This window comes from Schistocerca nitens, chromosome 5, assembly GCF_023898315.1.
Source record: "Schistocerca nitens isolate TAMUIC-IGC-003100 chromosome 5, iqSchNite1.1, whole genome shotgun sequence".
NCBI classification, from domain to species: Eukaryota; Metazoa; Arthropoda; class Insecta; order Orthoptera; family Acrididae; genus Schistocerca; species Schistocerca nitens.
This window is the reverse complement of record NC_064618.1, coordinates 254,391,354-254,405,031: the sequence shown is the minus strand read 5'-3', so window position 1 is coordinate 254,405,031 and position 13,678 is coordinate 254,391,354. Positions and strand designations below refer to the sequence as shown.

At 41.8% G+C, this 13,678-nt stretch overlaps 1 protein-coding gene and 1 long non-coding RNA gene across 3 annotated transcripts in view; one reads left to right on the top strand and one right to left on the bottom strand.

Moving 5' to 3' along the window:
* The window catches only part of LOC126259288 (uncharacterized), a 76,489-nt gene extending 64,037 nt beyond the window's left edge, over nucleotides 1-12,452 (top strand). The window contains exon 3 of the long non-coding RNA XR_007546494.1: nucleotides 11,115-12,452. This is a non-coding gene — a long non-coding RNA (uncharacterized LOC126259288). The remainder of the gene's footprint in view (nucleotides 1-11,114) is intronic.
* LOC126259286 (clavesin-1-like) overlaps nucleotides 1,692-13,678 on the bottom strand; it is a 41,330-nt gene continuing 29,343 nt past the window's right edge. The window contains exons 5-7 of one of the 2 annotated variants that reach the window (XM_049955933.1): nucleotides 9,415-9,525; nucleotides 5,695-5,800; nucleotides 1,692-1,950 (exon numbers count right to left, since the gene is read on the bottom strand). In XM_049955933.1, coding sequence (XP_049811890.1) covers nucleotides 1,808-1,950; nucleotides 5,695-5,800; nucleotides 9,415-9,525 — 360 coding nt within the window. In that variant the 3' untranslated portion in view covers nucleotides 1,692-1,807. The remainder of the gene's footprint in view (nucleotides 1,951-5,694; nucleotides 5,801-9,414; nucleotides 9,526-13,678) is intronic. The other variant, XM_049955934.1, reaches the window with a different exon arrangement.

Genomic DNA, 13,678 nt, shown 5'->3' with positions numbered 1-13,678 from the left:
ATATACAGAGGGATCGTAAGTATTAATGTCTATGATCATTCTCTTAGATTTCAGACTGATATTAAATCTCTCTTAGCCGATGGAGTTCTGTGTTCAAATGAGTGTGATTTGGCTGAAAGAGTGGGAGCAGAGTCCATGAAAGCAAGGTTTTTTTAAATTTTTTTTACAGTTTCAGAGTTAAAATGTTTTAATTTTTTTATAGCTTAAGATCCACGAGTGTTACCTTGTAAACAACCAACGTGTAGCGGTACACTGGAAGTGCACAGATTCTTACAAGAGTTACAATGCTGTTAATTTTTAATTATCAACAAATATGATACTGAACGACGTTATGACGTCGTAACCGCAGTCCACATACTTTGTTTATGTTTTATTTTATTCATCCACAATATTATGATAAGCCGCATGTCTAATATAGTCATACGTTAAGAGGATTTAATTTCAATTTGATGATCAAATGAATATCGTTATAACGGCTGAAGTAGTATTAACATCGCCTTTCAAAGAGGAGGGATCGATTAGCAGTTGTCAACAACTACATGGTATCATGAAGGTCTTTACCATGCCTCCTTGGAAGTTTGTTTAAGTGTGTGTGTGTGTGTGTATGTTTAAGGCCAGTTCCACGTCTGTGTGTTTGGAAGTGCAACATAAAACTTCGAATATGGAGCAATGGAAGAAAGTCATTTGTTGGGATGGTTCTTATTTCACATGTTTCCAAATTCTCCCCAAGTTTACACCCTAACAATGAAACATAGTGCAGGTTCGGTGATGATAGGGTCGGCCAAATAGCTGTATTCCATGAGCTACGTAGGTTACTCAACAAGGGCACACAATTCTCAAGGATTATTTGGCCAGTTTTGCTGATCACTCCTATCCCATGGCACAGTGTTTGCTCCTCAATGGCGCTGCTGCACTCCAAGACGACAGTGCACCTTTGCACACAGCTTACGGTGTCCAGGACTGGGTTAGTGAATGTGAGGATGAGTTATAAATTCTCCCCGGGCTACTGCGTCACACACCGTCAGATGGCTTGCGGAGTATGGATGTAGATGTAGATGTACCACAGCCACCAGTTCTCAACATTATTATGCGTTTGTGTTCGGCTGTGAGGAGAAGTGTGCGTGGTCGATCTCCTCCTCTATCATAGTTACCCGAATTGGTCAATAATTTCCAGGAAGAATGGTACAGGATTGTCTTGAAAACCATAGAGATGCTGATTCTATCCTTTCAAGGACGACTGGAAACTGTTTTGAAGGCCAATGGGTTTCCCAAATCGTACTAGCCGCGGTAAGGCGGTGTGTGTTCAGTGTTTCCAAAGTTTTGTCCACGAAATTCTTGACAATCTCAAAATAAAAGTGAAATCAGACACTATTTCACACTGTTTTAATGTACCGTTGTACATGAAAAAATAAGAATGATACAAGCATATGTATACACAAGTCTATACACACAGTCCTGGAGGTAATATCGGACTTTAGCACTATGCCAAAACGCAATGTGAAGGTCCACAGAAACTAAAACTGTATCCTTCGAACTGTTGGCAACTCCAGAAAGGCTGTTGTGCTGAACACCTGTAGAAAAGTTCGTTGTAGTCTCGAAGAAGATGATTAACTTAGTGATAAGTCGTTGTATTGATGCAAACAATATGTTAAAAAAAGAGTAAACTAAAAAATAATAAAATGAAACTAGTGTTAAGAGATTTAGTAGATAACGGTTTATTTCAGATTATTGGCTACAGGTAATCCTGTATAATATGTACACGTGTATAAAAATGTCGTCTCTCTATCTTGAAAAGAAGAGTTGTGTTTCAATCCACGGACAATTTTTTAAACGAGCCTGCGATGCCGTAGATGTCGCTATAGCTGCTCCCAGCGGGGCGTTTGCTTTCGTCTGACATGTACTTGTCCTTTTCCAGAAGCCACTCACGGTTGGTCGTCTTCGTAACAAAGTCTGAAACACAGGGAACAGTTTAGCATTCAAACTTACGCAATCACTCTGGTTTCCAGTAGCTTTCCTGTATGTACGTAAGGAATAATTTGAGACATTGTTATTATCAAAGTCGTTACGTAGTACTGTTCGTATTTGCTCGAGGAAACAAGCAATTTCTTCCGTAACTGTGACTAATGCTGGATAAATTGTGCAAAGCAGTTTTTGCTCTGGATCTTAGTTCGAAATGAACAATGTGAATTTTGTAAGTCTAACTAACATCGTAATGTATTTGTTTGAAGTATCTTCCCTAACAATCAAGAACATACTGAATAACAAAAATCGTAGTGTTTAAAAGTGGCATAAGGGCGGTATGTTCACGAGAATTACCATGAAGATGACCTTTACACCTGTTAGAAGCAGTGCTTGTAAGTTCTCATACAGTTATTAAGTCCTTGTTGCCAGTAAAGTGGATCAGTAATTCTTCTTCTACACCTTATCTGTGATGTCGGAAGAACGACAAATACTGAAGAATACAATTTTAGAAGAAAAGGCTCTCTAACACTGAGTCACAGTAATTGTATTTGAATAGTTAATTCATTTAGCATTTTGCAGTCTTCGAGTAAGTGGTGAACTCAAGTGCAACGGATATGTGTTACACCGCTTTGGAGGAGTTCCCACAGGTCTAACACCATTTTAATGGTCTATCTACGTAAAATTTTTTATTATACGTTAAAATATTCATTTCAAATTAAAAAATACTACTTTCAAATTAAAAGTAGAATAATGACTATTAAAGAGTTGCGAGTGAGACAAATTCATTTTATTGATAATTATACAAAAAATTATTTTTTGCCTGAGCCGCCAGTGATATGATGGCATTGGAGAAGCACTTCATGCATGCCCGCGGTTGTGAAACAAAGAGAAGGAAAAATGGATATCCCAACTGTTAGTCCTTAAATTGTATTCATTCTGGATTGACTGATCCCTAATAGAGCCAGGGCGGTTGCAGTTATCATTAATAAGATTTAATGACAGTTAAACAATTATAACTAAGAGGTGCAGCGCCGGTAATATTAGTTTAACAAAATATTGGGCTTTTGATTCAGTGATGAAATAAGCTTGACAGTGTCAGTATTTAACTTTGATATCTTTGTGTAGGTTGTGATTATTAATTCACCATGTGAAGCTGAGACATAATGTCTTTTAAAAAAAATACATTGCTACGATTTTTAGCCTCATTTGAAGAGGATGCATTTAAAAAGAAAATCTCGGTGCTCAAAGGACAAATTGAGAGTAACGAGGTCCACTTCCCCAAGTTTACTAACTTGAGGATTGATGAATTTATTATGGCCTTGTTATAATTACCAGTGCAGTTTCCTAAACGTTTTGAGGACACTGCCAACCTCACCTCTATTTTCGAGACCATTTGCCATTTCAGTCGAAAGTGCCCCTGTGCATCTGCAGATATAGTCCATTAATCTCCAAACAGATTCCCGATTTAAAGACAAATCCGTTTACGTAAAAACTGTCCAAGGCGCCTACATCCTTTTCCTCAGGCATGGTTCCACGTTTCCATAATGAGTTTGCAAAACTGCTATAATATACACTTCAAAATATGTTTTTCATCATCTCGTACAGAAAATTGGAATAGAGATCAACATAAACATCATTTCCGAACTTTTTATTGCTCACGGAAACCACACATTGCTTGTTGTACCATCATACAGCGAGACCTTCAGAGGTGGTGGTCCAGATTGCTATACACACCGGTACCTCTAATACCCAGTAGCACGTCATCTAGCATTGATGCATGCCTGCATTAGTCGTGGCATGCTATCCACAAGTACATCAAGGCACTGTTGATTCACATTGTCCCACTCCTCAACGGCGATTCAGGGTAGATCCCTCACAGTGGTTGGTGGGTCACGCCGTCCATACTAACAGCCCTTTTCTATCTATCTCAGGCATGTTCGATAAGGTTCATGTCTGGAGAACATGCTGGCCACTGTAGTCGAGCGATGTCGTTATCCTGGAGGAAGTCATTCACAAGATGTTCACGATGAAGGCGAATTGAATGCCTCGCCAATATGCTGCCGATATGGCTGCGCTATCGGTCGGAGGATGGCATTCACGTATAGTACAGTCGTTACGGCGCCTTCCATGACCACCAGCGGCGTACGTCGCCAAACATAATGCCACCGCAAAATAGCAGGGAACCTCCACACTGCTGCACTCGCTGGACAGCGTGTCTAAGGCGTTCAGCCTGAGCGGATTGTCTCCAAACACGTCTCCGACGATTATCTGGTTGAAGGCATATGCGACATTCGTCGGTGAAGAGAACGTGATGCCAATTCTGAGCGGTCCATTAAGCATGTTGTACGGCCGATCTGTACCGTGCTGCATGGTGTCGTGGTTGCAAAGATGGACCTCGCCGTGTACATCGGGAGTGAAGTAGCGCATCACTCAGCCTATTGCGAACAGTCTGAGTCGTAACACGGCGTCCTGTCGCTGCACGAAAAGCATAATTCAGCATGGTGACGTTGCTGTGAAAGTTCCTCCGAGCTACAATCTGTAGGTAGCGGTCCTCCACTGCAGTGGTATCCCTTGGGCGGCCTGGGCGAGGAACGTCATCGTCGGTTCCTGTCTCTTTGAATCTCCTCAATGTCCGAACAACATCGCTTTGGCTCACCCCGAGACGCCTGGACACTTCCCATGTTGAGAGCGCATCCTGGCTCAAAGTAACATGGGGACGCGATCCAACCTCGGAACTGACCGTCTAGGTATGGTTGAACCACAGATAACACAAGCCGTGTACGTCCTTTCTGGTGGAATGACTGGAACTGATCGGCCTTCGGACCCCCGCCTACTAATAGGCGCTGCTCATGCATAGTTGTTTATATCTTTGGACTGGTTCAGTGACATCTCTGAACAATGAAAGGGACTGTATCTGTGATACAATATCCACAGTCAACGTCTATCTTCAGGAGTTCTGGGAACCGGGGTGATGCAAAACTGTTTTTGATGTGTGTATTTCGATAAGCATATGTGTGTGAAACACATTTCTACGATTACGATGTTAAATAGTTCACGATTACGTGGAAACCTGAGTGCGAAAATCAGTAAAATTGTCCTCATCTGTTTGTATGCCTGCAGTTTGTATAAGAAAAATATTGTATCACACCTTCATTGCGTCGAAAGTAATTAAATAATACTGGATATCTGTTTCCTATTTGATCTTTGTTGTTGAGAAGTATATAATTTGAATCCAAGCCATATGCAGTGCGACTGCATTGTTATCTAAATACGGAACGTTCGTTGTTTACCCCTCCTCCCCTTCGTCACACTCAGACATGGTGTCGTGGATCTGTGGAAAGTGTTGATTCACGCTGAGCTCTATGGCTTGCGCGCCAAGGCGTGGCTTGCGAGGTGAATTCCTCGCTGCCCTGATGTAGATATTCCACGAGATGAACAACCGTAAAATGATGTTTATACAATGTGAGGAAATAAAAATGATGCCTTCTGTATATTTCAACACATTGTTTTGTGTATTGCAAAGTGATACTTTTTGCTAAGTATATGAAAGCAGCGGTGGCAAAGATTTTGTTGCATAAGGAATTAGAAACCTGTGCGTAATCTGTTTCGCGATCTGAAACGACTTCAGGCCAACTGGAATAATTCGGGTAAGAAGCGGGATGGTCTATAAAATACAGGTGCTAGGCAGTCGCTGATGAATTTGTTCGGTGAACTTTTAGTGGAGCTGCTTACAGGCAAAGTTGTCAACAGGTCCGGCAGTGCCTCCCAGCTCGTCTGGTATGCAGTCACGCTGCACGTAGTCGAACAGAGTCGTCGATCCTGGAAGGTGCGCGAACACCTGCAACAGATAGGCGCTATGACACGAAACAGTCCGAACACAGCAGAAAAGTGCCTGACATTAACCTCGAAACATCTGGAGAACCTGATGTTATATGTCGAGATCAGTTAACAAGTCCAGTTGTTCGTTAGAAAAACAGAGTTTTCCTATTCGCTGCACTCGTAACGTGCCCAAATAATTCGACCTGAAAGTGCCCTGTTATGTGACACGATGTAATAAGCAGTCACGAATGCGCAAATTTATTCAAGTGCATGTGTTATTGAAAACGCAATACGCTAAGAATCCGGAAAATGTATTGGTCATCCCAGGAAACATTACACTAACACAGTCTACCACAACAAGTGGTCTCTGTCATGGTTGCAGTTCGATGAGTAACAGAGTCCACAAGTGTCTTCCTGTATGCTTACCCAGCTGCAGCTGCTCATTGATGATCACATCCCACTGAGCAGCCAAATTGTGGCTATGATGTTTGCTTCATTTCATGCTCTCTTTCAAATGATCCTGAAACTTATGTGAATGAGGTCGGATGATACAGTTCCGCAGCCAGTGAGTGTACGGTGCTTGAGTGTTGGTCAAACCTACAACGTGTGCGTGCACTCTGCGAACAGGAAGATGGGGAAGTAAAGAGCAATAATTACCGTGACACAGAATAAAGGGCACTACTTGGTTAAGGACAATGTTCAAGTGACCATCCTGGCCATATTCACGATAAACTGAATGAGTGGCCCCAAGCACTGACATCACCCTGAAAACATCACAAAACACCTTGCACCCTGAAATACGGCCTCTACACACAGTGGGCTGAAAGTGCGCTCTATGCAGTGCATCAACTGAGAAGAGGAAACACATCAGCTCATTAGACTATAACATAAGCGTCATGAAAACTACTGGCCAAAATGAAATTGTATGAAACTTCCTGGCAGATTAGAACTGTGTGCTGTATGCGGGACCTTTGCATAGTTGTGAAACGTTATATGCAAACCGAAGCTGACTGCAGCTGACTGCAGTCCCCTTCGATTTGCAAATTTAACTGACAGACCTAACACTTGTCTCTGGTCCCTATCGGTTAGAATCTTTTTACAGCTACTGCCCCTGCGCTGTTATACGTTGCGGCGAGCGAACAACATTATTTGTGGACACACTGGCCTGCCTGGGTTACTAGACCAAAATTTACTTCTAGTGTGGTCACGTGGACGTCCAAGCTCGATTGCGTCAGTCCGTCACGCTGCCGATTTGATACAACCGCTGGCACACAAAGCACTCAACTGCCATGTCATACAATGGCATCGGAGGTTTCGACGATCGCCACGTATCACTTCTTCGGCATTAACAGTGATACGAAGCGATCAGAGTGCTAATGGAGAGACTAATATTTGGCCCAATGTTCTTACATTCCCTGAAGTGTGTTGTATGCTTTCTCACTACCGCATCTACCACCATCCTAGAATGTCACAGCACTCTCCAACCGAGCTCGCTCTTCTACATACAATATATATATATATATATATATATATATATATATATATATATATATATATATATATATATATATATACTGTATATAGTTCGGGCAATCACAGCCACAACAAATCATTTTAAGAAATAAAACTTCTTCAGCCATAAAATCTTTTTATTCTTAGGCACTAAGAGTTTCACAGCACTCACGGCTGCATCTTCAGGTGCAAATTGGAGTTAAGTCATGATATAAGAACATAATAACACATTACTAAAAGAACCACGGGTGATAGTCACTACCATGGAATAGATTAGCCGCAAAAAATGGCGTATGTCCTAAATGTAATGAGATATGACGGAGAAGCGTTCCGTAAAACCGAACGCCATCCATGTAGAGTGAACGGCCACTTTCACAACCTACCTATGTGACAGCCCACCGGGCAAATGTTTTTGGGCAACGATATGTCGCCGGTCGGTGTGGCCGAGCGCTTCTAGGCGCTTCAGTCTGGAACCGCCCGACCGCTACGGTCGTAGGTTCGAATCCTACCTCGGCATAGGTTAGTTACGTTTAAGTAGTTTTAAGTTCTAGGGGACTGATGACCTCAGATGTTAAGTCCCATAGTGCTCAGAGCCGTTTTTCTCTTGAATAAATAATCCTTTTTGTTAAAACTATAATCATGTGCTTCCCTGTATATGTACATCACAACTCCGATCCTAGATACACTATGTGATCAAAAGTATCCGGACACCTGACTGAAAATGACTTACACGATCGTGGCCCCCACCATCGGTAATGCTGGAATTCAGTATGGTGTTGGCCCACCCTTAGCCTTGATGACAGCTTCCACTCTCGCAGGCATACGTCCAATCAGGTGCTGGAAGGTTTCTTGGGGAATTACAGACCATTCTTCACGGAGCACTGAGGACATGTATCGATGTCGGTCGGTGAGGCCTGGCACGAAGTCGGCGTTCCAAAACACCCCGAAGTTGATGTATAGGATTCAGGTCAGCCCTCTGTGCAGGCCAGTCCATTGCAGGGATATTATTGTCGTGTAACCACTCCGCCACAGGCCTTGCGTTATGAACAGCTGTTCGATCGTTTTGAAAGATGCAGTCGCCATCCCCGAATTGCAGCGGGAAGCAAGAAGGTCCTTAAAACATCAATGTAAGCCTGTGCTGTGATAGTGCCACGCAAAACAACAAGGGGTGCAATCCCCTTCATGAAAAGCACGACCACGCTATTACACCTGTGCCTCCGAATTTTAATGTTTGAGCTACACACGCTGGCAGATGACGTTCACCGGGCATTCGTCACTCCACACCACCACTTTCCAGTGTTCAATGGCCCAATGTTCACGCTCCTTACACCATGCGAGCCGTCATTTGAAATTTGATGTGTGGCTTATGAGCAGCCGCTCGAACATGAAATCCAAGTTTTCTCACCTCCCACCAAACTGTCATAGTACTTGCAGTGGATCCTGATGCAGCTTGGAATTCCTACGTGATGGTCTCAATAGATGTCTACCTGTTACACATTACGACCCTCTTCAGCCGTTGGTGGTCTATGTCAGCCAACAGACGAGGTCGGCCTGTACGCTTTTCTGCTGCACTAAGAGCATCATAATGAAGGCAGGCAATTACAGAAGTCTACCCGACAATAATGATGTATGGAACAGTTCTCATGAACACTCGGGAAGCATGTCTGATACGATCACAACACATACAAATAAGACAGTGTCCTGGCTGGTGAGGTGAAGACGCCCAGAGGGCCGAACGGCTCTAACACGATGTCAAAGTTGTTTGATGGCGACGTTTATGTCAGAAATGTTGTTGGATAAGAAAAACCCTTTAGAGTCCCAAACCGTTTGCCAAACCGGTACTCTTAACCGACACTATTTGGAAAGTATACGTAAACACAAGTAAATCGTGACAGGCGGTAATACGAAGTAGCTTTTACGCAGTCATAATGTGTAGCTATTTATGCTCTTTACGTGGAGTTTGTACCGTGCAGTTCAGCATATGTGTGAGGAGACTAAACATACCGAGAGGCTATACATTGTCCGATCGTAAAACGTATACTGCCTATGGGTTTACATCAAGCAGATTTCATTTGACAGATAAGAAGGAGACGAAAACAATGAAAGATATGCATAACTTACCCTCTTTTGCAACTTCTCAGATAGCGCCAGCTTCACTATTTTCATGGCTGAATGTATAATCTTCGATGCATTCACCAAGTGAAGTCCTTTCAACCTCCGGCGGTAAGCAGTCTATACATATAAAATTTATTAATTAGATGAGCGCTAAGTTCTTTTAAAGGCTGAGCACTTAAGTGTAATACGCTATGAAAGAATTTTCTTCAATTGTAAACAACTAAACTTGGTTTAACGTTAGCGTAAGTGGAACAAAAATTGAAATTTCTCATTCATTTAATGTCTTAATAAGTAAACTACTAACGAAAATCCTAATACCATGATGGAGACATCTTCAGAATTCATGACAGTATTCAATGACAAACTGTATGCACTATATTGCATGAAACGAAGCTAGCACCAAATCGATGTGGAAATGTAGTGATATCACACTCATTAAAGGTAATACGAGAACCAGGCAACTTATGTATACATATATAATTTTAAGCTAGTTTTGAAAGAAATTATTACGGCTGCTGATAAGCAAAATTATTGTCGGGGATTGCTATTAAATGAAAACAATGAATGGTTTACATAGATGATATTACTAACAGCTGCACACAAAGGCGATGTGCTACGGTCGCAGGTTCGATACCTGCCTCGGGCATGGATGTGTGTGATGTCCTTAGGTTAGTTAGGTTTAAGTAGTTCTAAGTTCTAGGGGACTGATGACCACAGCAGTTGAGTCCCATAGTGCTCAGAGCCATTTGAACCATTTGAACAAAGGCGATGTAGAAGAAATTGTGAGGGAGTTGACGCGGAATGCAATACTGGCTGGTCTGAATATTAGTATTACATATTAGTATTATATTTTGAAGAAAGGCAGGTAATAGTCGAAGAATTGATAATGTGTTGGTGAAACTGCACAAGACCCATAAATTCATTTGTTTAATAACATTGCTTGAGAAGTACAAAAAAAAGCTGAATTGCGTAAAGGGATGGATCGGGGATGGATCACGATGCTACTACAGTTTCAAGGTACATTTACGTCAGGAAAAAGCTCTACTGATACAAAGTTAAGAGCTTGTAACACTATATAAATGGGTAACAGAGCTCATCTACTAGAGAGGTGGACAAGTGAGAATATGAAGGTAGGTGAAATAGCTAGTGGCACACAACAAGATGGCTAGTGGCTTACAAAAAGAATGAGGGAGAAGAGAGGACAGGAGTAATAATGGGAATCAATTGAGATTCTCAAAATTAGGAAAATCTCCAAAACAAGACAATCGATAAAGTAACTAAAGATTGGAGAGGAATGGGAACGGATAGCTCAACATGGATACGAGCAGTACAAGACAAGTATAGACTAAGCAATGATTTGCGCAGCTATAGCGAGTTAGTAGTCCGAAGAAGATTAACTGCCACCTGCGCTAGGCATGTATATGATGAGGATTGGTAAAGGAAAGAACCTTGAAGAGGGAGCATACTTAAAACGAATATTTTTTGAGAAATAAATTCGGAAACATGTAGTAAATAAACACAGTACTTTGAACTTAAGAAATCACTAACTTCTTCTGCTGTGATATTAAATATAAACTCGCAATAAAAGAGAGACAAATGGACAGTTTACGTTATAGTTTTTCCTTGAGGAACGAGCGGTAGCCACACTGTTGTGTTTGTCACCTAGAAAAAATAAAGTTATGTAATTAATTTTTTGTTTATTGCAGGCACATGACGTGGTTCACAGTGAAAACCCACTCCACACCTCTGCAGCACACCCATGGAGCAGCCAACTTTGGCCATTCTCTTTGTCGCCTCTATCGGAGTGCAGAGGTACTATGAACAGGGAATTGCACTGTTTACTCGAACGGCAGACATGTAACTGTAAACAAACACGAAATTAGTTACGTAACTTTAATTTTACTAAGTGATAGTTAAAACTTTATGATTAACCCTCTTATGTACCCCACTTTATCTACGGCCCAAGCTGCTTCATGGTCATAAGAGACCTCTTTAGGAGTGGTGCAAAGTGGTCTAAGGTTAGGGTGACTGTAAGTGTGGTGGCACTGTTCGGATCTTACACTGTGCTCGTTGCACAGGTGCCACTGTGACATCTCATATCTTATCTCACCTTCCATTGCGGGTAGAAGTTACATTCGTCAAATTTTTAATAAAATGTAAAATAGTGAAAATTCGAGATGCCTCGAGCTAGTGATGAATGCTTGCGTTAGATACGTATGCAATATACGGTTGTATGATCATATCAGTCCTTCATACTCCCAGCTAGGTTGGATACGCCCACATAAGGCCTGCGATCTCCACCCGATGTGTTTACTTCATCGATTTCTTAGCCACTGGTGCCCCCAATACTTATCTTCTCACATTAAACACCTATCATCATTCCACAACCGCAATACCAGATCGGATACGTCTAGCATCTTGGCTGTAGCTTTACATAACACAAAATCTTTCTCCGTGTCATTCTCCATCTCAGCCATACGACTATGGAACGGGCTCCCCTGTGATCTGCGTCTTATCCAGAACCACTCAACATTCAAGAGGGAACTCAAGACTTACATATTAGGGACGATATAGCCACCATTGTTGTGCCCCTCTCATCTCTTTCTTTCTCCTCTCCATCATAGCTTCGAATTTTACCATTCTTTTTCTCTTCCTCTAACCTATCTACCTCTTCTATATCTCTTTCACCCCATTCTATCGTCTTATGTCTCTGCTTGATGAGAATAACTCACAAGCTGCAAGAATATAACGAGAAAATTCCCAACTAGCAATAGGACTGACATTCATAAAAGAAAAATATGTTTATTTTCATATACATAGGCATTACTATTATTATTATTATTATTGATTATTATAATTATTTTTTGATTGTTATAATTATCATTGTACTACATTTATAATCTCTAATTTTTTTCTTTAAAATTAATACTGTATAACATGTTATATGTCCTTAATGTTCTGTAGAAACTGAAATTTGTTGAATCTGAATATGGCTGGTTAGGTGTAAGAGAGGGCCTGAAGGCCCTAATCTTGCCAGATAAAATAAATGCATAAATAAATAAATAAATAAATAAATAAAATAATAATTCGGCCATTAACCACGGCTTGATATGATGTTAGCCAGAAATAAGATAGTGTGCACGTCGTTGCCGACCTTCTTATGTTCTCGTTTCTGACGAGTAAGACGAAAATTATGACTGATATGCCTGATAAGTCTTGAGTTATCTGTCTCGATTAACAGTGATCGAGTGGCTAAAAAGAGTACTGATCCGGCATTAGCAACAGCAGACACAAATAAAGGGAAGATGCTACTGTAATAATTTATTTTGAAGAGCGTTTCCAATTACCATAACTGATTATATACCATGAGAAATGAGAAATTTTACATACCACTTACTCGATCATATTGTGCGAGCAAAGATGAACGAAAAATAACATGAAAAAGGTATCGCGGCTGAAGATGTAATTTTTTTTATCTGCTGTCGGGCAGAGATTTTACGGTGACCTTCCATGATGTTCGGATGATCAATGTTTACGCTCCCTTTGGCTCGGGAAAGGGGCAGAACGGTTGGGGTTTTATTCGGAAGAAGTCGCGCCTTTGGTTGCGGACCGCTACGAAGATTTTAACCTTAATGGGAGCTTCAACTGTATGAAATCCCAGAAGAATCATTTGCCTCATCATACCACATGCCAGGAGCTACAACTGCTGATGCAGCAGTAGAATATCGCTGAAACGTGGGAAGGTGTGCATGGTGATCTAAGTGGATTTTACCTACATTACGAGCCATTCGTCGTGTCTTCTTGATAGCATGTAAATCTCCCCCGGTCTCACAGCATCGCCAATTGACACTGAACTGTGGTCAACGGCTTTCTTTGACAATACCACATTCAGAAGATCTGTGTCTCCGACGACAGAGATTGTGGCACAGTCGAGGCACACAGAAATTAAATGTCGATCATATCCAAGATCCGTAGGGCAGGCAGTTACAGATGTGACACGGGCCACCTCGACAATTTGTGGTGCTTCGAACATTGGCAGGCGTCTTTGGGAAGAGAGTGCGGCTCCACTGCAGTGGACGAACACTCGGAAACACTTGGGAATTAACTTCGCACATGACATACACAGAACTGCTGGAGCTGTCTATAAACCCCTCCTTCAAATGATCCACACAGGTATTCGCAATAATCTGGTTGGCCGCGCTGAGTTGCCGTGAAGTTTGAGGTGCCACGTCACGGATTGCGCCGGGGGTTCGAGTCCTCCCTCGGGCAT